Source organism: Tiliqua scincoides, chromosome 2, assembly GCF_035046505.1.
Source record: "Tiliqua scincoides isolate rTilSci1 chromosome 2, rTilSci1.hap2, whole genome shotgun sequence".
NCBI classification, from domain to species: Eukaryota; Metazoa; Chordata; class Lepidosauria; order Squamata; family Scincidae; genus Tiliqua; species Tiliqua scincoides.
In genome coordinates, this window is record NC_089822.1 from 142,454,761 (window position 1) to 142,482,512 (window position 27,752).

At 41.4% G+C, this 27,752-nt stretch overlaps 1 protein-coding gene across 1 annotated transcript in view; it reads right to left on the reverse strand.

The window, feature by feature from the left end:
• Nucleotides 1–53: 53 nt before the first annotated feature.
• The window catches only part of SMURF2 (SMAD specific E3 ubiquitin protein ligase 2), an 84,516-nt gene continuing 56,817 nt past the window's right edge, over nucleotides 54–27,752 (reverse strand). The window contains exons 10-19 of the mRNA XM_066614744.1: nucleotides 26,373–26,531; nucleotides 19,717–19,921; nucleotides 17,982–18,085; nucleotides 11,716–11,830; nucleotides 8,474–8,652; nucleotides 7,650–7,787; nucleotides 7,278–7,398; nucleotides 6,051–6,252; nucleotides 5,531–5,606; nucleotides 54–4,051 (exon numbers count right to left, since the gene is read on the reverse strand). Of these exons, the coding sequence (XP_066470841.1) occupies nucleotides 3,952–4,051; nucleotides 5,531–5,606; nucleotides 6,051–6,252; nucleotides 7,278–7,398; nucleotides 7,650–7,787; nucleotides 8,474–8,652; nucleotides 11,716–11,830; nucleotides 17,982–18,085; nucleotides 19,717–19,921; nucleotides 26,373–26,531 (1,399 nt within the window). The 3' untranslated portion in view covers nucleotides 54–3,951. The remainder of the gene's footprint in view (nucleotides 4,052–5,530; nucleotides 5,607–6,050; nucleotides 6,253–7,277; nucleotides 7,399–7,649; nucleotides 7,788–8,473; nucleotides 8,653–11,715; nucleotides 11,831–17,981; nucleotides 18,086–19,716; nucleotides 19,922–26,372; nucleotides 26,532–27,752) is intronic.

Below are 27,752 nucleotides of genomic sequence, written 5' to 3' on the forward strand. Positions count from 1 at the left end.
ATTTTTAAACAAAACCAAACCAGTCTTTTTAAAACCATTGATGCTGTGGCAGTGCAAACAGCATACAATTTTATTGCTCGATTTCTGCAAGGGTACATATTAAAAAAAACATTTTATACAGATGTTTTGTTAAAGCTCATGTAACAGCTTGGATGAAAATACAATGAATATCAATGCTAAACACACTCTGCAATAAATACAATAGAAATGCAACTAAAAAACCACCTGTCATTCTGTGGAAGAAGGAAAAATCATACCAAGTATAAACACGTTTCAGCTACAGACAAAGAATTTGGCGGTCAGGAATCTACGAAAGAAGTGTTAAGTACATCAAATTGCACCTGTTAGCTATATGGTGCAGTTTAAAGTCTGAAGCAATGGGGCCATGCTACATTATGATTTATGATATAGAAGCAAAGCTCTCACTTCCATTAATGCAGCCAGTTTAAATGCACCAAAGGCTTAACAAGTGTAGTGTTGTGGAACCAAAAATATTCTGTGTGCTTTAGAATCTAGCACAACACAAAATTTTGGTGGTAATAAAATCAGTTTAGGGAAACTGAACCTATGTGCAAAAAATACATACTGTACAAAGCACCATTACAAAACTTTACAACTAGAAATTAAGTCTGAAATGCATCTGAGTACTGTATATTTGAACTCTGCAAAATAGTCACTGTTTTAACACATTCATATTGAAAAGAAACAGCATGGAAGTATGAGGTGTCATTTTTTCTTAACCATTTAATGCAAATTCAGAATGGATGAAGAAACCTTGTACAAAAAGGGACATGTTGGAAATAAATATTCACATTTAAGTCTTGGGTTAAAATCCAGAGTCCAACCCAATTCTGGGTTTAGCACTTATCTAATGGAAAAGTGGCATGGCTGTGGAGCTACACTCCATGGGACCAGAGAAGCTTCTGGCAGGTTGTGTGCTTTAAAGCTTTACATGGTTCTGCAGATTAAAAAGGCACTCAGAAGACCTGATATTAAATTTGCATCAGTCTGCTCAGTGTAGGTCCAAGCAATATCCAGAAATGCTTTTATGTTGCCTATAATATTGAGAAGTCAGATTGCACAAAAGTTAGCCCTATAATGATGGAAGGATCTCTGGACAAAGTATTTAAAGGATGAGGGCAATGCAGTTGCCACTGAAAGTACTCTTCTACTCAAGTTTTGGTATTAGGCTGGTTTCAGTTTGCTTTCTCTAAGCACTTCTCCCTTTAAAATGAACTCTGTATCAGGACCTGTTCTTTCAGCATTTGTTTCCCATTCTGTGGTTACCAGACTGCACCTTGTTGTTAGAGAACACCATTGCCATCAGTGGCAAGCACAACATTCAGTACAATCTGGTGCAAAACAGATGCATCCTTACTCAAAGTAAGGGAAAGGCTTTTATCTTAAATCAAGTGACAAATTTGCAGAGGGAAGAACACAACTGATCACCTTCCTACAGGGCAAGCAGCAAATAAGGCCTTGTACAAAAAAAGAACTTAGTTCTTCAAAGAAGCTTCAACACCCATGTACAGGCAGAATGACAGCTGTTGAAAGATCTGACAAATCTACCCCAGAGGCTGGAATCCACTGGAAATCTTTATAGGGGCCCTGCACTGAAAGCACAGCAGTGGGTATGAAACCCCTCAAGCTCTTCATGCAACACTTAGAGAAATTGAGTTAATGGACTTCCTGAAATTTGAAAAAACAGCTAACATTGATGACAAATCCAAAGATGCTTTGAAGGGACAGCAGCTGAGAGTCTAGCAATGAAACATCTGCTTGCTGGGGCTAGGCTTGCACTCCAAATCAGCTCAAGTCTATACTACCCAACATACTCTAAATGAACTTCTATGGGTGACAACAATGCTACTGCCCATGAGCATCAAGCAGTTCCTACAGGTCAGTAATGCAGCACCATAAGGAGGAACTCTATCACCACCATCTTGGTTTACTACAGTAGTTTGAGTAACATTGCTTTATAATCCAATGTTTGCCTACTACACAGAAGCAGAGAGATCAGAGAATTCATTTCATCATCAGTGCTGTAAATGGCAATGACTGTTCATCCTCACTTTTCAAAGGATTCATCTCAAGATGCTGTATACCCAATGTAAGCAATAGTTCCCATGCAACCTGCTGGCATCCAAGATCAGTGCTTCAGTTCAGTCAGAATAGGGAACATGCTATCTAATGTATCTATTCTTGCCATACTTGCTTTAGACACTTGGCTATTGTGGACACTTCATGAAAGACAAAATAACCAAGATCAGCAAGGTTGCTCTACAAGTTTACATCCACATGTCTCAACATACCTGGCACTCTTCATAATTTAGCATTAGCAAAGGAGAAGTGGTGGTTTTTAATGGTTATGATTGATTACCACACTGCACCCTGCAAATGTTTGCTGCCCCCTTGCTTCTCAGCAGGCAGAAGACCACACTACTGACAATTCTCAATCATGGTTAAGTAAGTAAGAGCTAGTTTACATGCATGCAGCCCCTGCTTGTTTTGTCTGCATAGTTATGTATGTGGGTACCAACTGGAGACACATCTGTGGAAACCAAAGAATACACTGAGACAGGTGGCAGCAATTCCTGCAAAGAGAGCTACAACCTCACACACTATTGCAAAGAAACTTTTATCTTGGATAAACTGCCCTTGTTATCAGTCCAACCAATAGAGATTGTAGAGAGATGATTCCTCACATGCCTGCATTACACTGAATATGCCCTCTATGTTGCAACTATTTTGCATATTTACTCTCATTGCAACAGAGGTAACTTCCAATGCATACTAGCCAAGAATATTTATCAGAACGCATCACACCACATTTGCATTTCAGATAAAAGCAGACCTTTTGCAATTTTCCAAGTCCATGCATCACCCTTTAGCTGTAGCTAACACCAACCCATTTGTCACAAGCAGTTAAAAAATGAAGACATTTTAACCTGATAAAATTATTTAGCAACAATATACAATAAAGACTGGTTGCATCTGAACATAAAAAAAAAAAACTTTGGTTGGTATGACATCCACAGAGTGTTTTGAAAAATGAACTGATGGCCTGGCAGAAGGCTGTTGATCTCATCAACATACATTAAGGAATTTAAAAAATGCAGCAGTTCCATTTAAAATGGAAAGCAAATAAAAAAACAACCTCAAGTATTGACTTTTTACAAAAATGTTCATTTAAAAATGCTATATGCCTAGAATGCTTTTTAAAAAGGGTTTTCCACATTTACCACAAAGTACTGTACCAAATGCAGTGCAAGTTAACTCAGGCTGGGCTCTGATTAAAAATCTGACAAGAGAAAAACAGGACCCAAAACCTGTAATTCATGCTTGAGAAATATAAAAATCCTTACACAAGTGACATCAAAATTGAACTCCTAACACAGAATAAAGTCGTTCATTGTAAGAACACACAATTTACATGTAAAGTGGCCTCAATTTAAAAGGTTAATGATTTGTTTAGCCAATTTTATGCAAAAATTAGAATAATCAAAATATTTTATTTAAAAAAATAGCAGGTATAGGTGCTGTTCAGTATCACATGTTTACTTAAATAGGCTGGAGGTTGACCAGTACCGACAGCTGTATCTTGGATCTGTGAGAATAGAAAGCAGGTAGGCAAATAGATCAAATCACCTTTTACAAAAATAGTAGTCTTTTAATGAGAATACTGCTTCACTGTTGAACGAAGGAAAAGCCAGCATTCTGAATGTTCAAGATACTAGTTTTTAATAGCAGCTGAATGATTCCTTGGCAGGAGCCACAGGACATTTTCTTGAATGAAGAATTCCAAAAAGTGTCCTTTCCCTCATAATGTCCTAAAGTAGAAAAGGGGGGAGGGGAATTTCCTATTTTTCAAGCATTTACTGTGTCATGGCTGAGGGGAGGGTTTTCTGCTTGATGAAGTATAAATACAGTCCTAGGTAAGTCTGCAAATGTTCATTCCACAGCAAACCCACATGTTTCTTCAATGGCAGTTAGCAGCTTCTCATATAGCTTCTCATAGCTTTCATAAGGAGGAATGTCTATTCGGTTGAAACTGTAAGCAAAGAGAACAAAGGCTTTAACAGGCTTTCATCCTATAACAAATATACTAAACCTAAACTGCTACTACATTTTGTTAATTTCCACAGTTAAGAAAATAATTTTATTACTTTATACATATTCAAATAGCGCATATAGAAAGCAACCTCAATTTCCATTCTTTCAGAGAGTGAAAGAATGGAAATAATCCCCTGGTGAAATCAGGAACATTAATTTCATTCTCTCTCACTCTGGAAAGCCAAGGTGAACTACAGCAGGGACTCATTTCTAACATGCACCATTTACCACTCCATTCAAGTTCCCTACACACCAGTTCAGAAGTTCTCTCGGTCACCTAATTTCATTCATGTCTCAGGGATGAAAACTGTGCAGAGATGAAACTCTGCAGAGATGAAACTGCAGGAACAGACAGGTGCCAAGTACCAACAAACTATGGGTTGAGTCTCCTTATTCGAGAGGGTTCCATTCCAGAACTCCCTGGGTTGGCAAAAATCGAATTAAAACAAAGCCATTTAAAAAACAATGTCCCTTTGCTAGATGATTTAAAAATAGCCTTGCTGACCTTTGTGATATAAGCCAGAGTCATCAGGCAGACAATCAATCAGTCTCTCTCCAGGTGCTTAGAAAGGCTTCACTCTGAGCCAGGGACCACCAATGCAAAGTATCATTCACATGCTCAGGGGGAAGGGAGGGATAGCTTGCCTGGGAGTGAAGCTGTTCTAAGTGCCTGGAAAGAGAATGATTGATGAATTGTCAAGCTAGCTGCCCTCTAATGCAGCTAGCTGCATTAACAAGGCTATAGTTAAAGGACTTTTTTCATTTAATTTAAAGGGCCTTTCTTACTGCGTTGAGATAAAACCAGAGGTGAAAAATCCACGGATAATTAAGTTATACCTGTATTTCAACCACATCTCTCATTAAGCTTAGAGCATGGAATGATATTAAGGCAATTCTGATAAAACAAGTCAGCTACTAGCATTGCAGTATGAGAGGTATGCAACATGTGCCCAGCAAATTCACTAATCTCAGACAATGCAGATAATTTCATTTCATCTGTTGAGCAAAGGGACTCCAAATGAACTTACAGGCCATGGTGTACTTATCACAGCAACGGAACACCCGAAATAGTTCTGAATTGGCCATCCCTGGCTATTTTCAAAGTTGCTGTTCTCAAACAGCCTTAGATACCCTTAGATCACATTAAAAAGTCAGAGTGCCCCAAAAATAGTCAAAAAGGAATACTATGCACAGAAATGAAGTTGATCTGACATAGTATTTTTAAAAATGGCGTTTGAGAGATTTTTCATTCTCTTAATGGCTTTGGAAATATGTTAATATATACAAAAAGATTTTGCTTGAGAACTAGAAGATAAATCAATTACACCTCAAACTGGTTGTTCCGAGTAAAACCTGAACACATTCATATCCATTCTCCACATACAATTGCACCGATACAGCACTGCATGTGACTTACCAAGTGTGAGCTTTTGGCAGGTTATTTGTGCTAGCATCTATCTGGTGAATTGTAAATAGTCTTGGGCCAGCAGCACCTACAAATTCAGCAAGGAGAATACTGTTCACTACCCATGCAGCACGACCACAAAACACCAACCAGTGAAGGTGTAGAAAATTAGTGAAGACCTTTTAACTTCCAAAGCCTTCTGCTGAACTGACTCCCTTCTTTTAGTTTGCTCCTGTTCCTGTGGTTTATTGTGTCTTGCTACTACCTGTAATTTTCATTGTTGCTACTTGACTTTACTTGAACAGTTTATCAAAAGCAGCAAAGATGTTTAAAAATAAAGTAGCAAATGTATGTATTATTACAGAAAGACACCACATTTAGAATTCGGACAAGGATTCACAGAAATGGTAACCTTAGTTCTCCAATGTTCATACTAAAAGCACTGCAGGATGTTGGATATCTGTTTCAGAAACTGCAATTGCTGTATTGCCCAGAATCCCATGCATCTTGCTGAATTCATTGCCTTCATTACCTTGTAATGCTTTGAAACCCTGCAGAGGCACTCGGGATGAGCCGGTCACGAACTGCAACAATCGGGCTCTTCTTTCCTCATCAAAGAGCTCCACAGCTTTCCAGAACCACTTCACAATGTTGCTGTCTGGTGTGCAGTGTTTTAACCTTGTGTTGGCCTTCCAGTCATTAACATCTATCTTCCCAAGGCCACAAATGATGAGCTGTTCATAATTGTACACACAAAAATTAACAGAAGTGGTCTAAGTCAAAAAGAGTTTCGATTAATAGGGAGGTACGGACTTTACGCTACCCGGAACACTAAATGAATTTTTTATTTTAGAGTAACAAATTATAGGCTGTAGAAAGCGACAAGCAAGTTTATGCTTTCAAAACAGGAATTTTATTTTACACTCATTAGTCCTAACTCTGAAAGTTGTACAGCAAATAACAGAGGAAGCAGCTTTCTAGATCTACAGCTTAGGTTACAATGAGGCAATCTGAACAAACAAGTGTACACAGAAATAAGGAATAGAAGTCAATACTGAGGTTGTTTCTATGGTGGAAGAATCTTAGGCTGCAATTCTATACATGCTTACCTGGGAGTAAGCTCGAGTAAAGGAAATAGAACCGACTTCTGCATAAGCATGCATAGGCTTGCACTGTAAGTAACTTTGACCATGGTCAACAAAAATAGCCCTCAAATGTACGTTAAATTTCATAAAAATACTACACATAACAGATTGTTAATGAGACCAAAGGAAAAGATAAAGAAGATGCAAGAAAATACAGACTTGGGAATTCCAAGGCCTTTGGGCCAAATCCTATCCAATTTTCCAGCGCTGGTGCAGCCAATGAGGTATGCCTTGCATCCTGCAGTAGGGGAACAGTCATGGACTACTCCCCCAGGTCAAGGTACATTTGTCCCCTTTCCTCAGGGTTGCATTGCTGTTGCACCAGCACTGGTAAGTTGGATAGGATTGGTCCTTAGTTACTAGTTAGGTAATATGTGATGAACCCCAGTGTTTGGAGAGGAGAGGGCTTGCAAGTGCAGTATAGAGAGTAACAACCTTGACTAGCATGTCCAAATACTAAGGCTTAATATCTGTGCATGCTAATCAAGGCCGTTACTCTTCAAACTGCATCTGCAAGCCCTCTCCTCTCCAAACACTGGGGATCATCACATATTACCTAACTTTACAATGCCTTTGTTACACTTGATGACATAACATATCATTAACGTACTGACCTCTAGCTCCTTCTCATCAAATGTCTTCAGCAGATGTTGTGGGATTACTTCATTAAATCCCTTCTGCAGAGCCAGAAACTGAGCTTCAATCCCTCGTAAAAATCGCCAGTTGACATAAAGCCTGTAACAAAGTGCAGGTTCTATTTGCAAAGAAGCATCTTCACACTTGACATTTTAGATTCTTACCCTGGAAAACTGCAAGCATTCCTCTCAAAAATAGTGGGAAAAGGCATTGTGCAAGCCTCTATGTGACAAATCCACATTACATCCACTCTACATAGCAAATCTCAAGCAAGCCATAATACTCTCTGGAGAAAAAGTCTAAGAGAAAACTTTTAAAAGTAGTAGCAAAATGGTTATATTTTAAAATACCTGACATATTCCTTTTTATTCTCCTCTGTGACAGGAATGCTTTTGCCATTGGGTTTCAATTCATGTTGTATAATTTCACCATATGCATTATGTTCCACACAGAATGTATGGTCCAAGACTCCTGTAATATCATTCTCACTGAAGAAGCAGGGAAAGCAGCATTAAGCCAAGTGACCTCTGAATGTCATACACTTATCTAAGCATAAATTATTCAACCTACTAAACAGATAAACCAGTTTGATGATATTAGCAACTCTTTACATTGGCGATACAAAATATCCTAAATCTTCTAATGCTCTGTGGTTCTATGAGGCATGCATGTACCCCACCTGGCCCTTCCTTTCTGCTGTTGCACATACAGAACATTCCCCAATAGGGGATAGTGCATTTTTGGGGGGGAAATGCAGTTAAAGTGACCAAACATTATTTTATTCCATAAAATTACATGTGAAACACATTCTAGGATGTGCAATATATTTGGGAAGGGAACACAAAGTCTATTTGATATTATACATACACTAAGGCACATTGCCACCTATGATGATTCCCCATTGACTGCAAAGGTCAAACCACCACCTCCCCCAGTCTCACATAAACACATGCTCTCCCTTTGACACCCTACATGACCTAGATCTCGTGAGACTCCCCCACAAGAGCTACCAAATGTCTAGACCACGGGAGAGTGGTAAGTAGGAGAAACATGCATTCCAGGTTTTTCTCAATTACTTACATAGCTAGATATTTAGTAAACAGAATAAAGCAGAACAGAAAAAATAGAATTCCCAAAACCCTTTAACCACCATTTTGAAGGAATCTATACTTACAGTATCCATACTAAGCTGTTGTGAAGATCTGGGTCAACTAATTCCATGTCATCCAGTGTTATTGGCTTCCCAAGCAACTGCTTGTAAAAAGGCAATGTGAAGCCCCCATCTATGTAATGTCCATGAAACACAGCCATCCCCATGATCCGTCCAACAAAGTGAAAGTAGGATAAGTGTTCCTAGAATTGAAAGAACAAAAATACCCAGAAATCAGGGTTTCTGGTCAAATGCCAAAACTTATAAATATCCAGTTTTTTCCTAATGAAATGTTTTCTAAGTATTCTCTCTCTCTCTCTCTCTCTCTCTCTCTCTCTCTCTCTCACACACACACAGAGGTTTGTTCAAAAGTTACAATGGAACACAGAGAAAAGTAAAAACCGTAAGATATTTTATTCCACTGCTAAACCAAGCTTATATCCTCCCATGCTTATCTAGCTTACTCTTATTGTATAAACTGCTACTCTTGCTTAGAAACTCTCCCTCCAGCTAGCATGGTTAATATACCTTCCCTTATATTTAACCCTTACTTTCTTGCCATGGTGTTAACCCTTTATTGATTAGTATATCCAGAGGGTTCATATGCGGTCATAATTTAATTGTTTCTACTTTAAGAATAGTTTTCACTCCCTCACTTCTCTTCAAATCTAATTGTTCACCAGACTTGAATGGGATATTCATAGAAGATTTAATTCAGTAGCCTTCAAGCTTTTAAGATACATCCTTCCCCCAAATCATGAGGCCCACTTTTTAACTTAACTGACTATATGCACATCTTTCTCCTCTCCCCCCATTGTCTCCTGTACTCTTACTCCTAAAAAATTAAGCAAGTACAAAGTGAATGAAAATTGACTGCTAATGCAACTCATGTCAGCTCCAAACCTACTAAGATCAGTGCTCAAATTAACATAAAATGACCTACTTTCAGCCATGGTGTCTTGAAAATGGACCTACATATAAACAGGCATGCATGCTCACACATCCCAAAGCAGCAATCACTAAACTCGTGACTGCTGCGCTATGCTAAACCGGTCCCTGTTCAGACCACCATGTACCATTCCACCATACAGCTCAGAAGATGCCCCTCCATCTTTGTTGCGCGACACTTAGCAGTTATGCCTGTAAGTCCACTGTCCCAGCAGGCAGTGCACCTGGATTTCCAGGCAGACATGACTGCCCAAATGGCCACATGATGACAATGGAGAGGCTCCTTGCAAGCAATGCAGAAGAAGACACAGCCCCAAAGTCAATTCAATGTATTTTCCTGAGAGATTTCTTGAGGTTTGTGACTTTGTAACTTGTTGGTATTGCTCTAAAAAAAGGCAGCCTTGTGTCCTTTTACATCTGATTTCCAAGCACCTAACCATAATATGCACAATTATATGGATTCTTAGAAGTAGGGAGATAGTAGACCACTGCAGACCATTACTTTTACTCCACTTGCAGTTTTCTACCATTTTGAACTGCAGTCAGTCAGCTCTGCTAAGATTACTCAGCATGCATTATTATGCAAAGAACATGTTGCATTTCCCTTGTGGACAGGATCCAGCCTTAGAGAAATTGTTTACCATCTGTGAGTTTAAATGAGGCACTAAGCATCTTGGGTACTGCAAATTATGCTCTGTCAATGTACTCCTGACTATCTTAACTTGAAAGAGTAACAAAACACACACATTTTCTTCATCAGTCTGATGCTAATCTTGAAGTACAGAACTATAGCAACAAGGATTATTTCCACTTTGTGGCAGAGGTCTTACTGCGCTTGGTGTGTGTGTGTGCAAAGAAGAAAGCCAAGAATGGAAGAGTGAGCTTGGATGGCTCAGAAATGCATCTGCCTGGTCTCCCTTTGTCCCACATGCCCCAATGCTAGATTGGTGTCACACTGAAGCCAAAGGGTAGAGCATAACAGGAAGGAGAGCGATTTAAGGAAGAATTCATTTACGGGGAGGGGGGGAACCTATCTATGGTTTCATTTTGCATCACCTTCATTGCAATTTTTAGAAGACTTGGCACAATATTTTTGTCTTACTACTGTTGCAACTGGTTCTTTGATATGAGCAAATATTCAGGCATATATAGGGTAAGTTGAACAGAGCATGTATGAAAATGGGAAAGCAAGGGCTTCAAGTATTCAAATGAATCCTTTGCCAGGAAGGTGTCTCCCAGTATCTCTAGGGTTGCTAAAGGCAATAGTAATTGTTGTGCCACTGTCCTTTTAACTATCCAGCATATAGTTTGGGTTCTATCACTATTCAGGGCCCTGACCCCTATCCATTCAACTTCGGAATTTTGAGATGTTTAATAAACTTGGATGCAAACTTAGGACCTGTCTGCATCCTTCTCCTCAACTCTTTCTCCTAAAACCTACATGAGAAACTTCCGGTCATCAATATCTTTGGCAAAAGCCTCTCCATGACACAAGATGATGATGGCAGAGATCATAATGCTGGATACTGAGGGAGAGTGCTAAACCTGCAACCCCTGCCCAATTCATTTATCCATCTCCTTCTGCTTCCATGGAGAGAGGTAGGCAAAGCAGGCGGGGTGGGTGGAGGGCTTACCTCTCCCTTGGTTTCAAGAGCTATCATGTCTGCCGCTGCTTTTTCTTCTAGTGGCCAGCAAATGAAATGTATTAAGCCATCTCCTTCTGGCTCAGAAATGGCTCATCTCCTTCATCTCAGAAATGGCCAGCATTTCTGTGGCCATTACACAAGTGGCAGGGATCACAGCACTAGATGCCAAGGAGAGAGGTAAGTCCTACTTGCAGGTGGGCAAATAAACTGCCTGCCTGCACTGTTACTAGGAGGGATTCAGACAGCTGTTCGGTACAGACCACTCCTGTTTGACTACTCGTGAAGAACAGATGGGAAGGCCGCCCCATGTGCCTTTAGAGATCTATGCCCACAAGTAGCACAAATGTAATGGCAGGAAGACTAATCAAGGAATCCTCAGACACTGGTGGAAAAAGTTTCTCAGAATGACTATTGACAAAGATTACAAAGGTGAGAGATATTTTGAGCTCAGTCAAAGAACATCATTCTATACCCAACACACAAGCTACAAAGCAACAACTTGCATTCAGTTTCCTTTAGACATTCCAAGACCCCAGGGCTAAATATTTGGTATGTACAATTAAATAAGAACCTGAGCATCATTCAGGAAATTCATATTTTACCAAGTAAAAATTTAAAAAGGAACTTGCTAAATCCAACAACCATGAGGATGTGTGCAGAGCTTCTTCATACCGGGTTAACAGCAGAATCTGGGTTTATCTGTAACGTGTAGATGTCATCTCGTGAATACTGGAAGAGGCCATAATATGGATTCAGCATTTCGTGAGATAGCAAATAGAGCCATTCCCTAAAAACACCAAATGTTAGAATCAATTTCTGACAAACATTTCTAGCATTAAGTTACATAAAAATACAGATTTTTAACAATACACAATGAGGACAAAATTCTTTTGCCAGAGTTCAGAAAGAAAATTCTGTTCTGAACACAATGAGGACAAAACGTAGGCACAGAGGAGTTAGATTACTGTTAGCTCTCTTGGAGCTTTCAGTGAAAGTTGGGATAAAAATGGAAAAATAAAGATAGAAACAATTAAAATAAACAAACACTTGCTCACACTTGTAACTTAAGCCAAAGACTTTCCCAAGTTGTCACCTCAATTTATTTCAATCAAATATCTTCTGCCTGTAGTTACTTCATGCTATATTTATGACAGGGGCTGTCTAAATTCTATGATTGCATCATGTATGCACAATAGCCAAAACTGCATGCAGGATTCAGCATCTTTTTAACACAGTTGCAAAGAAGGGCTTGACACTGTGGAAAGACACCTGGTGAAATCTCAGAAGCTAGAGAGCTAGGGAGGCAGGGGCTACATGGGATCTGTGGTGGCTGGGGAACAGGGAGATTCCTCAATGCCTTACATAGATTTCTGACATCGTCCCCATGAGCAGCAGAAGCAGATCAAAGTAAAATAAAATAAGCAAACACACTGGGAAGAAAAGTAGGTAGAAACTCACAAGCTTCTAGTAGAGCTTGAGCCAAGCAAAATTAATGCTATATTAAAGAATATATAGACAATGAACAAGCATAAAATTTACCTACAGCAGCTCCACCCCCACAGCTTTTTATTTGCAGCACAACAATAATAGTGTGTGGGTGAGAAAGATCAGAAGAATGGATATATTACTGGGAAAATAATGAATTATATTTTGCTTAATATTTAATAACACAAACATGTAAATTTGTGCCAATAAAACTGTTTTCACAGCTCATAGAATTCCCTCTGAAGAGTCTGGATTACCTTGCCATAGACTTATTTATCAATACAGCACAGTATTTTGATAGCCCTGCTTGCTTGTAACACCCACTGTGTATAAAGTTTATTCACTGCACTAAATAGGTAAATGACAGTATGCTGAAATATGCCCATTATCTGAATGGCTATTACTTTAAAACCTTACTTTTTAAAGTGCTAAACAAATTTGCACTGGCTAGTAAATATTGGTTTAAACAGAAGCAAAAAAATGTACAGCATTTCAGTGCTTTTGAGATTTACTTTCCTGGCTCAGGTCATAAGAACAACCCACTGGATCAGGCCTTAGAACCATCTAGTCCAGCTACCCACCATGGCTTGTAAACCTGTGATGGACTTTTCCTCCAGAAATTTGTCCAATCCCCTTTTAAAGGCCTCTAGGCCAGATGCCATCACCACATCCTGTGGCAAGGAGTTCCACAGACTAACCACACACTGAGTAAAGGAATGTTTTGTCAGTTCTAACTCTCCCAACAGTCAACACTCAATTTTAGCAGATGTCCCGATTCAAGTCATGCCTACAGGCTGGTATATGACAAATTGAACAGATGACAAAAGGCAAAAACAGAGACTTGATCTCCTCAAGATTCCTGTATCATTTTTCTTTACCAAACAGCATCTAAGTCCAAGTATGTGTATATAAAATAATCACATATTCTTTCCTACTTATCCTCCTACCACTCCCGTCTCCTTCTCTCTCATTTCCCACATGTCTGTTTTCAGACTGTGAGCCCTTTAGGGCACACACGTCTTCTCGTCTACTGTAAAGTGACATGCATTTGATGTGTACGCATTTTTAATTTTATTTAGTTTGCATATTGTTATACTGCCCTTCCTCCAAGGAACTCAGGATTATGTGCATGGATCCTTCCCTCCTTTTGTCATCACAACAACTCTGTGAGGTAGGTTAGGTAAAGAGACAGTAGCTGGCCCAAGGCCCCCCAGTAAACTTCAATGCTCACAGAACCAATCCTTACCCTTCAGTAAGGATTTCAACTTAGATTTGCTAGGTCTAACATCTCAATTCAATTCCCACCATTAATGATGAGGCAGCCGACTGACAGAATGTGCTGCATCCAATGATAGGGAGGCAATCAGGAGGCCTGCCAGCAGTAAGCACAAATATTTTCTACTTGCCTCTGCATAGGCCTCCTGGTACCCAATGGGTCACATTGGCCCTAAGTCAGTTATATAGCCAATGTAAGTTCAAGGAGAGAAAAGGGGCAGAGCGGGTTCATAAAGAGGATAGGATCCTGAAGCATGGTGTGTGCTGCTAGGATCCACCACTTCCATCCCCTGCCTTCCCACGATACACCTCCATCACCAACTCAACAAGAGCAGTGGAGCCTTGGGAAACATTGGTGTGCATGCTGCACCTCTGCCCATTTGTGGCAGCAACTCAGTAGCCTGCAAAAGTTGCCTGGTTTTTGTGCTATCACAAAGGGTCTTATGCTGCCAGAACATGTGTCCCAGCAGCTCAAGGCCCATATACGATAGGGCTCAAGGCCTATATAGGATAGGGATTATGTTCTTATGTAGGCCCAACAACAGAACCACTACACCATCTTGGCTAAATACTTGCTGCTTCAAGACATTTCATTACTCTCCAGTCTCATTTCCCCTTCCATCAACCTAGATTCACCTTTCTGTTGCAGGGATATATTACTGACTATGCATAAGAACATAAGAACAGCCCCACTGGATCAGGCCATAGGCCCATCTAGTCCAGCTTCCTGTATCTCACAGCGGCCCACCAAATGCCCCAGGGAGCACACCAGATAACAAGAGACCTCATCCTGGTGCCCTCCCCTACATCTGGCATTCTGACTTAACCCATTTCTAAAATCAGGAGGTTGCGCATACACATCATGGCTTGTACCCCATAATGGATTTTTCCTCCAGAAACTCGTCCAATCTCCTTTTAAAGGCGTCTAGGCTAGACGCCAGCACCACATCCTGTGGCAAGGAGTTCCACAGACCGACCACGCGCTGAGTAAAGAAATATTTTCTTTTGTCTGTCCTAACCCGCCCAACACTCAATTTTAGTGGATGTCCCCTGGTTCTGGTATTATGTGAGAGTGTAAAGAGCATCTCCCTATCCACTCTGTCCATTCCCTGCATAATTTTGTATGTCTCAATCATGTCCCCCCTCAAGCGTCTCTTTTCTAGGCTGAAGAGGCCCAAACGCCGCAGCCTTTCCTCATAAGGAAGGTGCCCCAGCCCCGTAATCATCTTAGTCGCTCTCTTTTGCACCTTTTCCATTTCCACTATGTCTTTTTTGAGATGCAGCGACCAGAACTGGACACAATACTCCAGGTGTGGCCTTACCATAGATTTGTACAACGGCATTATAATACTAGCCGTTTTGTTCTCAACACCCTTCCTAATGATCCCAAGCATAGAATTGGCCTTCTTCACTGCCGCCGCACATTGGGTCGACACTTTCATCGACCTGTCCACCACCACCCCAAGATCTCTCTCCTGATCTGTCACAGACAGCTCAGAACCCATCAGCCTGTATCTAAAGTTTTGATTTTTTGCCCCAATGTGCATGACTTTACACTTACTGACATTGAAGCGCATCTGCCATTTTGCTGCCCATTCTGCCAGTCTGGAGAGATCCTTCTGGAGCTCCTCACAATCACTTCTGGTCTTTACCACTCGGAAAAGTTTGGTGTCGTCTGCAAACTTAGCCACCTCACTGCTCAACCCTGTCTCCAGGTCATTTATGAAGAGGTTGAAAAAGCACCGGTCCCAGGACAGATCCTTGGGGCACACCGCTTTTCACCTCTCTCCATTGTGAAAATTGCCCATTGACACCCACTCTCTGCTTCCTGGCCTCCAACCAGTTCTCAATCCACGAGAGGACCTGTCCTCTAATTCCCTGACTGTGGAGTTTTTTCAGCAGCCTTTGGTGAGGGACCGTGTCAAATGCCTTCTGAAAGTCCAGATATATAATGTCCACGGGTTCTCCCGCATCCACATGCCTGTTGACCTTTTCAAAGAATTCTATAAGGTTCGTGAGGCAAGACTTACCCTTACAGAAGCCATGCTGACTCTCCCTCAGCAAGGCCTGTTCGTCTATGTGTTTTGAGATCCTATCTTTGATGAGGCATTCCACCATCTTACCCGGTATGGATGTTAGGCTGACCGGCCTGTAGTTTCCCGGGTCCCCCCTCATTCCCTTTTTAAAAATAGGCGTGACATTTGCTATCCTCCAATCTTCTGGCATCGTGGCCGTTTTGAGGGACAAGTTGCATACCTTAGTCAAGAGATCTGCAACTTCATTCTTCAATTCCTTAATAACCCTTGGGTGGATGCCATCAGGGCCCGGTGACTTATTGATCTTTAATTTATCAATGAGGTCTGAAACATCTTCTCTTTTAACCTCTATCTGACTTAACTCCTTGGTTAGGAGGGGCCGTTCGGGCAGCGGTATGCAGCTTATACCAGCTAACTACATATTGCTGATCTAGGAGGACAGAAGCTGGAACAAAATATTTTCGGTTACATGACTACGGCCTAAATTCTAACCCACTTTCCAGCACTGATATAGCTGTGCCAATGGGACATGTGGGGCATCCTCCAGTTGGGTGGCACTCACAGAGGCCTCCTCAAAGTAAGGGAATGCTTGTTCCCTTACCTCAGAGCTCCATTGTCCTTATGCTGGTGCTGGAAAGTAGGTTAGGATTGTGCCCTATGCCTTTTCTGTATGCAGTTTCTGCACCTATCTTTTGCTTAATGTTATAAATTTTAAAAAGAGCTCCTACACGACACAGCATACATTTGTTCCATATAATTGTACAGGAGAATACATGACTCTAATGTGAGAACAAGGAGATGTTTAAAATTACATTTTCACATTCTGAGATCAGAGCATACTTACAACAATAAGCAAGTCCATTATTGATTATAGGGCTAACTCCCACCTATCCCCCCCCATTCCACCATCTGAAATCATGGATGTTAAAAATGTTTAATCCAAATACACAGACAGAGCAGAAATATGACAATTTAACAGGAAATGACTGTCCTATTTTCCCTGTTCATTTCAGGCCAAGAAGAGAATGCCTTTTCTTTACAAACATTTCCCACAAGGTGGAGTATTTACTGGAGGAAACCCTCAGCTATATAATCTCTACCAACTAGATGAGAAAAATGATACAGTACCTTACTTATTTATTTATACTGGTATTTATATACCGCCTTTCTTTGGTCATCAGATTCCTCCTCAGACTTTAATCCAAGGCAGTTTACATAGGCCGGCTATTCTAAACCCCTGTAGGGATTTTTACAATTGAATAGTTCTAGTCTTTCATAGAACTCCTCTTTCCAGCTGGACTCCTTCCCGGTCTGGCCTCTCTCTGGCCCTTCACCTCCCACGCTCCACTTGACGGCAATTCCTCTTTGCCACCGAGGGTCAGCTCATCAGTATATCAGCATGTCGTCAGTTCTCGGGTACTTCCGGTTGTTTCGAACTGGCAGCCTCAGATCTTCAGGCATACAAGCTGGCAGCTCTTCCAACTGAGCCAGCCCTCCTGCCCTTGAATTTGTAGTGATACAAATTGATACCTTCTTGTATCAAACTCCTGACCTGCTCTTGTTCTTAATATTACCAGTCACACCTTACAGTCTTGCATAAGCTGAGGGATGGCAAAGCAAATGCTTTGTGTATTTGAGGCTCCAAGGTGAGCAAATGCTTTGTGTATTTGAGGTTCCAAGGTGAATCATTGGCATCTCCAAGTGACATCTAAAAGCCATCTGACCACAGAGCTTCAGAGAATTAGGAATCATTGTACTGATATGGGTAGAACACTGCTCGGACAAAGAGCAGTTGTTTTCAATCTGTATTGGTTAAAACACAACACTCTAAAAACATGGGACAGGCTTTTCTGCACTTTCTGGCCAGTTACTTGAAAAGTAAAGGGCAATGCTTCACCCTGCAGAAAAACCCAAACAAAGCCATGCATCTCAGGCAAATAAGAAATGTTTGAACTAGGCTCTCCCCTGGACTTATTAGAAATTGCTGGATTCCACCTTCAGACCTGGAAGGCTCTATTTCCAAATACCAGAATTTATTCTGTGTCAGACGCTGGCAACCCTAGATGCCGCTTGAATCATCACCATCATTGTGGTCAGAGACAGGGTTAAGCTCATACACACTTGAGGGGGTGCACAATTTACCTGGCAACGCCTCCATAATCAAGACCTTCTTCACCACGAAATTTTATCATTAATCTCTTCCACAGGTCTTTAGGCCTCATCTTCATGACTTGCCTGTAAGACTCCTGAAATCATATCAGATAGCCATTCATGAATACAGTCATAATCCTTACACCAGTACTTCCTCCACTCATAAGCTAGGCAATTTGACTATTCAAACCTATAACAGATACACAACACTGACAGCGACAACAGGATTCATGTGTTTGTTTTCTGTGCCACTGTGCAGAGGGCTGATCCACTTCTGTGAGCGCAAACTGCCGACCTCACCTTGGGCTTCAAAAGCAAGCAGGCACAGGATCATGCCCCAAAGCAGGCACCTTCCCACCCACCCCCACCCTCTGACATATCTTTGTTTGCTTGTCAATTTCATTCTCCTTCCCTGCCTCACTCTCACTTGTGCCCCACTGCTGTGTAACTTGGGCAGCAATTCTATACAGTCAGTTCTCTAATCATGCATTTGCTATCTGCGAATTCATGGGGAGCAAAACGGCCACCCACCACTTGTGACTCATGCCTCTGTTCTCCGATATCCACAATCTGAAGCCACAATCTGAAGCTCAGATATCCACAGTCTGAAGCATCTGCTGCCTTCTGAAGGGCTCTGCTGGCTTCCTGAATGCAGAAGATGTTCAAAATGGCGTTTCAGAGAGCTCTGCGCTAGTTGCAGGAACCATTTTGAACATCTCCACTTCCGTCCAAAGGTCTCTGCTAGCTTCCTGCTGCCTTCTGAACATCTCTACTGGATTTGGAGAGTCTCTGCTACAGGTAAGCTGCCCCTAACCCCATTGATCCCATACATCAATGGTTCACTACCAGCAATTTCAGTATCTATACAGGTTTTGCGGGAACCTAACCCTTGTGGATACTGAGAACTAACTGTATATGGAGTAAGTATTCTTGGGAGTAAGACTTATTGAACACAGCAAGACTTACTTCTGAGCAGGCACACAGAGGGCAACATGAACAGCATACCTCCCTCCACCCCTTTTCGATGTACTAGTTGTACAGAGTCCCTGTACTCTGTACAGCTAGTACAGAAGAGGGTCAAAGTGCTAACAAGAGAGGGTTCCATTATCTGTCCTCTCCCCCACCAGACAGAGTAAAAGATCAAGCAAAAGTCATTCTTGCTGCTGTATCTCCTACTCCACAAGCGGGGGGGGGGGGGGAAGAGGGCTGCCCTTTAAACCAAAGACCAAAAAGAGAGTGAGTTGCAGTGAAAGAAGGCTCCCCCGGGAACTAACTTAGCGCATCATGTGGATTTTGCAACCATACATTCAAGAACTTCTAAGGAAGACTCCAAATTCAGATAGTGTGGTGAACAAATCAGAAAGAGGTTCTTGTATATTCTGTGGCAAAAAACCCATGGATAAGGAAACCAAATGCACATTCACTCTGTGGAGGAAGCTCATTTCCACATGAGTTTTTGCATGTTTGGTCTCGGCCATTTCAGTAGGATATACAGTATTCTCAAAGTTAGCAAAGAAGCAGTCTTTAACTAAACAAGGATATGTGAGAGTGTCGGAGGAGAAGGAGGAGGAGAAGAAGAAATACCAAAGATCACCACGTGCACCCAAATCTCCATTAAAACTCAGAAGCATATTCTCTTCTCCATTTTTATTCCACAGCAATCATCATTCTTAGAGCTGGGTTCCCCCTATTATGATCTGCAAGAACTCAAGCATCCTCAAGTTACCTCAAAAATTTCTTCCCTGGAGACTTCTATGCGACAGTGTCCAGCTTGAGGTTGCTGCTGCGAGAGCTCTTGCCGCAAAATCTTGAGTTTCTGCACCAGGTCACGCTTGTACCTTGGCACAGTCAGACACTCAGCCTCATCTGGAAGCTGGCACAGTGACACGACTTGCTGCTGCTGCTGTTGATCTTTGAGTTGGTTCTGACGACTAAAAAGAAGCACAGCTGCATTAAGTAATTCTTCACTGTTTTTTCCTTCAAAACAGGCTAATATGCATTTGAACCAAAATTTTGAAGGAAATATAATATTGATTACTACAGCTACAAACAGCATCCTGTTCCACACAAACCTTCTAAAGGAGACTGATAACTGCTTGTCTTGATCATTTTCAGTTAGCCTTTAAAGAACTTTTAACATTTATGCTAGGTAGATTACAGCACTATGATGACATTAATTGTTCAAAAGCTCTCTCAAATAACTTTCCCATGTTTTATCATCTCACACATTAATATTCAGGGCTATGTAAAAACACAACACAACTAATCTAAAAGCTTTTAAAAGCCATTTCTGCCCAATGTTGCATATATGCCACAGGAACCAAATGCGGACTGGGTTAAAAGCTCAACTAATCTAAAAGTGAATACCACATTACAGGTCGTCCCTAATTATCTGCTGAGGTTCTATTCCAGAACCTCTAGTGCAGGACTCTCCAAACTTTTTGGCCAGAGGGCAGCATCAAATATCTGGTGTGGTGTGGAAGGCCAGAAAAAAAATTTAAATAAATAGAGATGGAATTTAGATAAATGAATAAATGAATGAATGGGCTCATTCATTCAACCTCTGGCCCTCAGAACACCCTCCAGACACAATCAGAGCATAGTTCTGGTCATGTTCAGTTGAGTGGGCCAGAGACTTTCAGGGGACAAGAGATTGGCTTCAGGCTGGAAAGAGGCTTGCTGTGGGCTGCATCTGGCCCCCGGGCTGGGGTTTGGAGACCTCAGCTCTAGTGGATTAAAAAAATTTTGTGGATTAAAAAACAGTGGAAAAATAGATTTAAAGATCCACTTCCAGGTTTCCTGCCCCTCCATTGATCCTAAGGGAATAAGGTCGTGCCTTGACATCCTCAGGGGTTTGATGCTGGGACTCCTGGCTGATACCATAAAATGTGTTAAATAAAAGTGGTTTTAAAAACGTGGTTTAAAAAAGTGCATCAATTTACAACTGTGGTTTAAAAACAGCTTTTCTTACTGTTGTAGAGAAGCAGTCAGCAATTACAAATGCAAAGGACTCTTTGCCTGGCTCAGCTGAAGAATGGAATGATCACTTGCATGACTGTCTCTCTACAAAGTAAGACAACCAGTTATTTGAACTGTGATTTTAAAGAGATGCATTTTTCCCATTCTCCAGGGATCAGCACATTCCTTATCATTTGCAGTGGCCATTCATGTTGAGTCAAATTCATGTATAACAAGGTCAAACCTGTACATTTTAAAATGGTTTATTAGAAGAACAGTTAAGGCTACAAAAATGCTTGTACCAGCAGTTGGGCTAGAATGGTGTCCCTTGTGCCTGGGCTAAACTGGACCACAGGAAAATGTAGGCAACTTATGTGCAAACAACTGGCACAAATCAATACTGAAAATTTGTGTCCCACCTTCTGGAAGGGGGCTGAAATCAACAGCCAGACCCATGGTTGCCATGGCAACCATGAAATCTTAAGCTGCTCCATTTCCAGCCGCCCAGTCTGGACAATTAAATCCCCCAGTAGGGGCACTCAAAGAGCACTGCTGAACTTTCTGGTCAGCTCAGACAGGAAGTCTGTTAAGTAGCATGGCACCCACAGAATACCTATCCTGTCTCACCACCCATCAAGACATGAATGCACTCAAACTGGTGGTGATCCTGGCCCCAGTGCTACCCAGGGCCACGACAGCAAGCCGCCACCCTCCCCACACCGGTCCCATCCCCTGCCTCCCTTCTGGTGGCCTGGGAGGCACCTCCTTGACCCTCTGAAGACCTTGTAAGACCCTTGGAAGGCCAAAAAAACATCACTTACAGTTTCATGGAGGAAACCAGAAGAGATATTTTTATGCTCTTATAAGGCCCTCTGAGGGCTGGGGAGGCTTCCGCAGCCCTCAGAATACCTCTGGGGGGAAGGTTCTCAGGTGACAGCCCTCAGATCGGCATGCCATGAGAACAAAAGAAGAGCCTCGCTGGATCAGGTCATAGGTCCATGTAGTCCAGCTTCCTGGATCTGACAGCGGCCCACTAAATGCCTCATGGAGCACACAAGACAACAAGAGACTTGCATCTTTGTGCCATACTTTGCATCTGGCATTCTGAGGCATTCCAATTTTAAAATCAGGAGTTGGCACATACACATCATGGCTTGTAACCCATGATGAACTTTTCCTCCAGAAATTTGTCCAATCCCTTTTAAGGGCACCTAGGCCAGGTGCCATCTCCACATCCTGCGGCAAGGATTTTCACAGACTAACTCAACACTGAGTAAAGAAATATTTTCTTTTGTCTGTCCTAACTCTCTCCCAACACTCAATTTTAGAGGATGTCCCCTAGTTCTGATGTTATGTGAGAGAGAAAAAAGCATCTCTTTATCCACTCTACCAATCCCCGACTGTGTGCTGCAGGATGAGGGGTATAGTGCTGCCCCTCAGCCTGGTGCCCAGGGCATTTGTTCGCCTTGCTCCACTCCAGGCACACCACAGACTCAATCCTAGCAAACTGTTGAGCAGGATAACTGTTCATCATGATAGACTAACATGACTTTACCTCTGATTCCACCTCCTCACCCCCTGTTGCTGGGGCTGCTGCAGCACCAAGAAATCCGGTGGAAGAAGCTGGGAGAGGCTAACCCCTCTGGCCTCATACAGCCAAGGTTCCTGTGATACATGCCAGATCAGTGACCTCCTTCAGGATAAAATCCTAGCTCAGGCAGGTATTAAAATTTACTGACCTATTATTTACTGATCTAACATTTAAAAGCAGCAGCTTCAGGTTAGAGGAGTTACTATCAACACTACCCTGCTCTGTAGATTTTCTATTCTTCCATCCCTAACCTCTCTGCTGCAGGCACAACACAACAATTTAGGCACTTCAGCTTTTTTCCCAATGCAAGTATAACACTACCTGCTAAAGGTAATCACCTTCTGAGTGGAAAAGCAAGTCTTGATATAATTTCACTAGGACAGATATAATTTTATCACACAAAACTAAAAGCTTTGTAGATATTGAGAACTACTAACAGGTGTTTTCTATAGTACAAATAAGAAAAATCATTTTTACAAATCCTGTCTGGTACAATCAAAGGACAAACACTAGAGAAAATTTATCAGACTGTAGACTTTTGGTGATGACGCTCTCCATTGAATTTCTGAAATCCTTTCATAATGAAAGACAGATCCAAGAATAAAAAAGCATATAGTAGTAGCTTGAGATAGGTAAAAAAAGGTTCTGTGATTTTGAAGCCTACATGGCAAAAATGATTCCTACTGAAAGATATCATAAAGATTATGACAGCTATTTTGGAAATCCACACAGAACATAGATTTCATAGATCTAAACTGAGTACAGCTAGGAAAACCAAAACACAAATTTTAAAAAGAACAAATCTAATGGTTTATCTGTATAATAAAAGATTTTAAAATTAAATTATTTTCTACTAGAAAACTACATATTCCTCAAATATCACAGATACATATTCTTCTGGCTCTCTAGCCACCAGATAATTAAGAAAGAAGGGGTTGTTCAAGCAAACGGTAGCTAATTAAATGTCAAAGGAAGGCATAATAGCTACACCAAATGTTTTTAGATATCTAATAGAATTTTGTTACTTTACCTACCATACCCCTATGAGGAATTTTCTGGAGGAAAAATCCATTACGGGGTACAAGCCATGATGTGTATGCGCAACCTCCTGATTTTAGAAATGGGTTATGTCAGAATGCCAGATGCAAGGGAGGGCACCAGGATGCAGGTCTCTTGTTATCTGGTGTGCTCCTTGGGGCATTTGGTGGGCCGCTGTGAGATACAGGAAGCTGGACTAGATCGGCCTATGGCCTGATCCAGTGGGGCTGTTCTTATGTTCTTAGGAAAAAAGAAACCATTAGCAGTTCCATCACCAATCTTTCCACTAGCTTCTGATCCTGGTTGCACATGATTTTCTAACTGCCTCTCTTTAGTAAAAAATGTCAATACTATTCAGGCATTTCCCAAAAATAGCATTTAAAAGGTGCTGGTGTAAAGAACAAAGAACTAAATTCCATCAGTGTGTGAACAAGTCGAGAGCTACGTATAGACAATGACAAATAATTTTAGATTGATATACAGTAATGTCTTCTGCTCCTGGAAACACAAGACCAGAAATTGAAAGAATGATTTTTACTTCTCACCATTTTTATGGTAAGAAAACATTTGGTTGGGGTTTCTTGTAAGAGATGTAACGTAACAATGAAACTCCTTGTTAGTGGCTAGTCAGTGAATTCTTACACTCTATTACATTATTATTTTCAGAAGTTTGGAGGTGCATGGAGCCCTGCAGAGAGGTCCACAGGCTCCCCAGACCGCACAAGAGACTAGCACAGCCTCAGGTAAGGCAAAAAAAGTCCCTTTAACCCCCAGCAACAGCGCAACTGCAGCATTTGTGTCACTGCCTTTGCCCTCCCCCCACCACTTAAGGGGGCAGAGACAGGGTTTCCCTGGCTGGAGCATCGTGATGTCCCAGTTTGGGAACTTCTGGTTTAAGATATTTATGGCAGGCAATGTAAGATTATACTTCTACACTACTGCTGATCTAATTTTTCCATAAGAATGTAAGAAGAGCCCTGCTGGATCAGGCCAAGGGCCCATTTAGTCCAGTTTCTTGTATCTCACAGGGACCCACCAGATGCCTCAGGGTGCATTCAAGACAACAAGATACCTGTATCCTGTTGCACTCCCTTGCACAGGGCATTCAGAGTTAGGTTACCTCTAAAACCGAGAGGTTGCACATAGAATAGGCCCTCAGATTTTATCAGTGGATGCTAAACCCAGGCTCAGAGAGCCTCCCAGACGTGATGAAGAAGCTTCCAATCACGCCCAGGAAGAGCTCTGAGGACAGAGAAGGCCCATGGAGTGTGCCTCAGGCCTGTCCTGACCTCAGAAGACCTCCTGGATACAACCAGAATTCTGATTTATGTTTGCAACCTATGGTCACAGGTGCGAGGTCTTCTGAAGGCCCACTCCATGGCCTTCCCCGGCCTCAGAATGCCTGCCAGTGAGACCAGATGTCACAGACATGAACCAGAACCGACTTCTTGTTGCATCTGGGAGCTGTTCTGAGGCCTGCGGAGGTCCATGGAGTTGACCACACGCTGCTGAGCCCTCCAGGGAGCCTGGTACAACCACTGGGTAAGTGAATGTGTGCCAGGCTCCAGTATCCATATGGGGGGAGGTTTGACATCAATCTCTTGCGGATACCACGGGACAACTGTAGTCATCATGACTTGGAACCTCTGATGTACTTTTTCTTCATACATTTGTCCAATCCCCTTTTAAAGGCATCTAAGCTGGCGCCATCACAACATCCTGTGGCAAGGAGTTTCACAAATTACATGCTGGGTAAAGAAATATTTTTTTGTCTTTTCTCACTCTCCCGCCAGCCAATTTTAATGGATGTCTCCCCCCCCCCTTGTTCTGGTGTTGTGAGAGAGGGAAAAGATCTTCCACAATATCCATCCCATGCATAATTTTATATGTCTCAATCATGCTCCCCCCCCCCAGGCCCCTTATTTCTAGACTGAAGAGCCCCAAACACGTCAGCCTTCCCTTGTAAGGGAGGTGCCCCTGCCGTGCAATCATTTTGGTCACTCTCTTCTGCACTTTTTCCATTTCCACTAGATTATACCATTTTTGAGATCTGGTGACCAGAAGTGGACACAGATGTGCCTTACCATTGCTTTGTACAATGGCATATTAATACTGACAGTTTTAGTCTGGATCTCTGTTTTAATAACCCAGAGAATGGAATAGGCCACAGTTGTAGCACACTAGGTTGACATTTTCATTGAGCTGTAACCACCACCACCCCAAGATTGATCTCCTGATCAGTCATAGCTCAGAACCCATCAGCATATAGGTAAAGTTTTGATTTTTTGCCCCAATGTGCATCACTTTCCACTTACTTACTATGAAGTGCATCTGCCATTTTACTGCCCATTCCCCCAATTTAGAGAGATCCTTTTTGGAGTTTTTCACAATCCTTTATGGACTTCACCATGTGGAAAAGTTTAGTGTCATTCACAAACTTGGCCACCTTGCTGTTCATTATTCCCAACTGCAGGTCATTTATGAATGAGTTGAAAAACTCCAATCCCCAGACTGATCCTTGGGGCATAACGCTTTTCACTTCTCCATTGTGAGCACAGCACGTTTCACCTCTCTCCATTCTATTACACTCTCATTTAGCAGCTTATTAGTGTTTTTTATATATTTTCTCCATGTGCTATAGTGCTCCTATTTCCTTAGTACAGTAGATTTAAGAAAGCCAAAATACCAACAAAAGAATTAGATAACACAAGCTTATAGAATCTACCTAGCATTTTCCCCCAGAGAACCATATTTGTATTCTAAATCAACAAGGACTGATAACATGATTAACTCACTTTAGAACCAGATGCAAGTTCGCAGAGAGTCGTGGATCTGTGAACTGCGTTGTTCTGTTGTTATGGTCGACAAAATAAACCCTGCCTGTTGCTGTATTTCGGATTTCCCATCCAGGAGGCAAAGGACCAAGCTCTTCACAATTTATGTTGCTAAGATCCCTGAAAAAAACAAAACATAAAATGAAAATACCTCAGCATTTGGCCTCCAAGTCAAACAAGTGTAAATGTAACATAACAATTCCATGAAGTTCGACTGTGTGTATTGTTTCAGAAACTTGATCAATTCAACTATAATCTTTATTCCAAAGAAAAAAAACCCATGGAAAAGGGAAACACACAGGAAAACACACCCCACGATACAGTTAGAGAAGCTTCTCTCACCTAGTCTTTTTTTTTTAAGCAGCAAAATGAAGTTTCTGTACAAGTAACACAAGAAAAGAATTTCGTACCTTAGTAGCCTATAGGAGCTGCACTTTGCTAACAGCTGAAAAACTTATTTTTTAATTACATTAAATATAGTCTTTCAGGAATAACTGAACTGCATTAAAGAGGCTCAAGAACACCATAATGCATTAACAAATAGTTATATTTTTCCCATGAAGGTGTATGCATACATGCCACAGACAATATTTAGCCCACAGTGAATCCTCAGAACTATATACATACTCCCAAAGAAAACTTTGAACATATACTGGCCCATATTGACAAAAATACTGACTCATGAAAAAATGAGGATGGAGAGCCTGTGTGCAGCATGCACCTTTGACTAAAATACTGTTGAATTTTTTTAAGCCTTCGATTGCTACCTACCATATCTAGTAGCAGACAAAAAGGATGATGTATTGAAATAATTTTATAGTCATTTTTTGTTTAAACACACACAACTAGCATTTTACCCAACAGGCAATGCTTTGCATACTTTGTATTTTAAATCAGCATCAAAATTCCGTGCCAATGAAATTAGAATTCTGGTCCAAGCTGAATTCTGAGACTTATAGAAAGGAATACAAATGTATTCTGTTTAAAACCTTTTGTTAGCCATGGGTTGGGGAAGGAAACTATGCAGGACATCTGCGATCATTCAGCCAGAGCAACTTGTATAAGCAACTGCTCCACTTATGCAAGATGCTTCTGACCAGTGGTGTAGCTTGGGGGGAGGTGGACCACACCAGGTGACACCCTTAGCGGGGGGGGGGGGGGCGACACCACTAGTGGCCAAAGTTGTGGAAACCTTTGTATTTATTGATAATATGATAAAGTTATATATCATTCAATAAATAATTTAATGCAGAATGCAATGAAACAAACCACAGTGAATTATAGGTGTTCCATTTAAGGATATTGCCAATTAACCAGAAAAAGAAAAAGCAATTGTCTTAT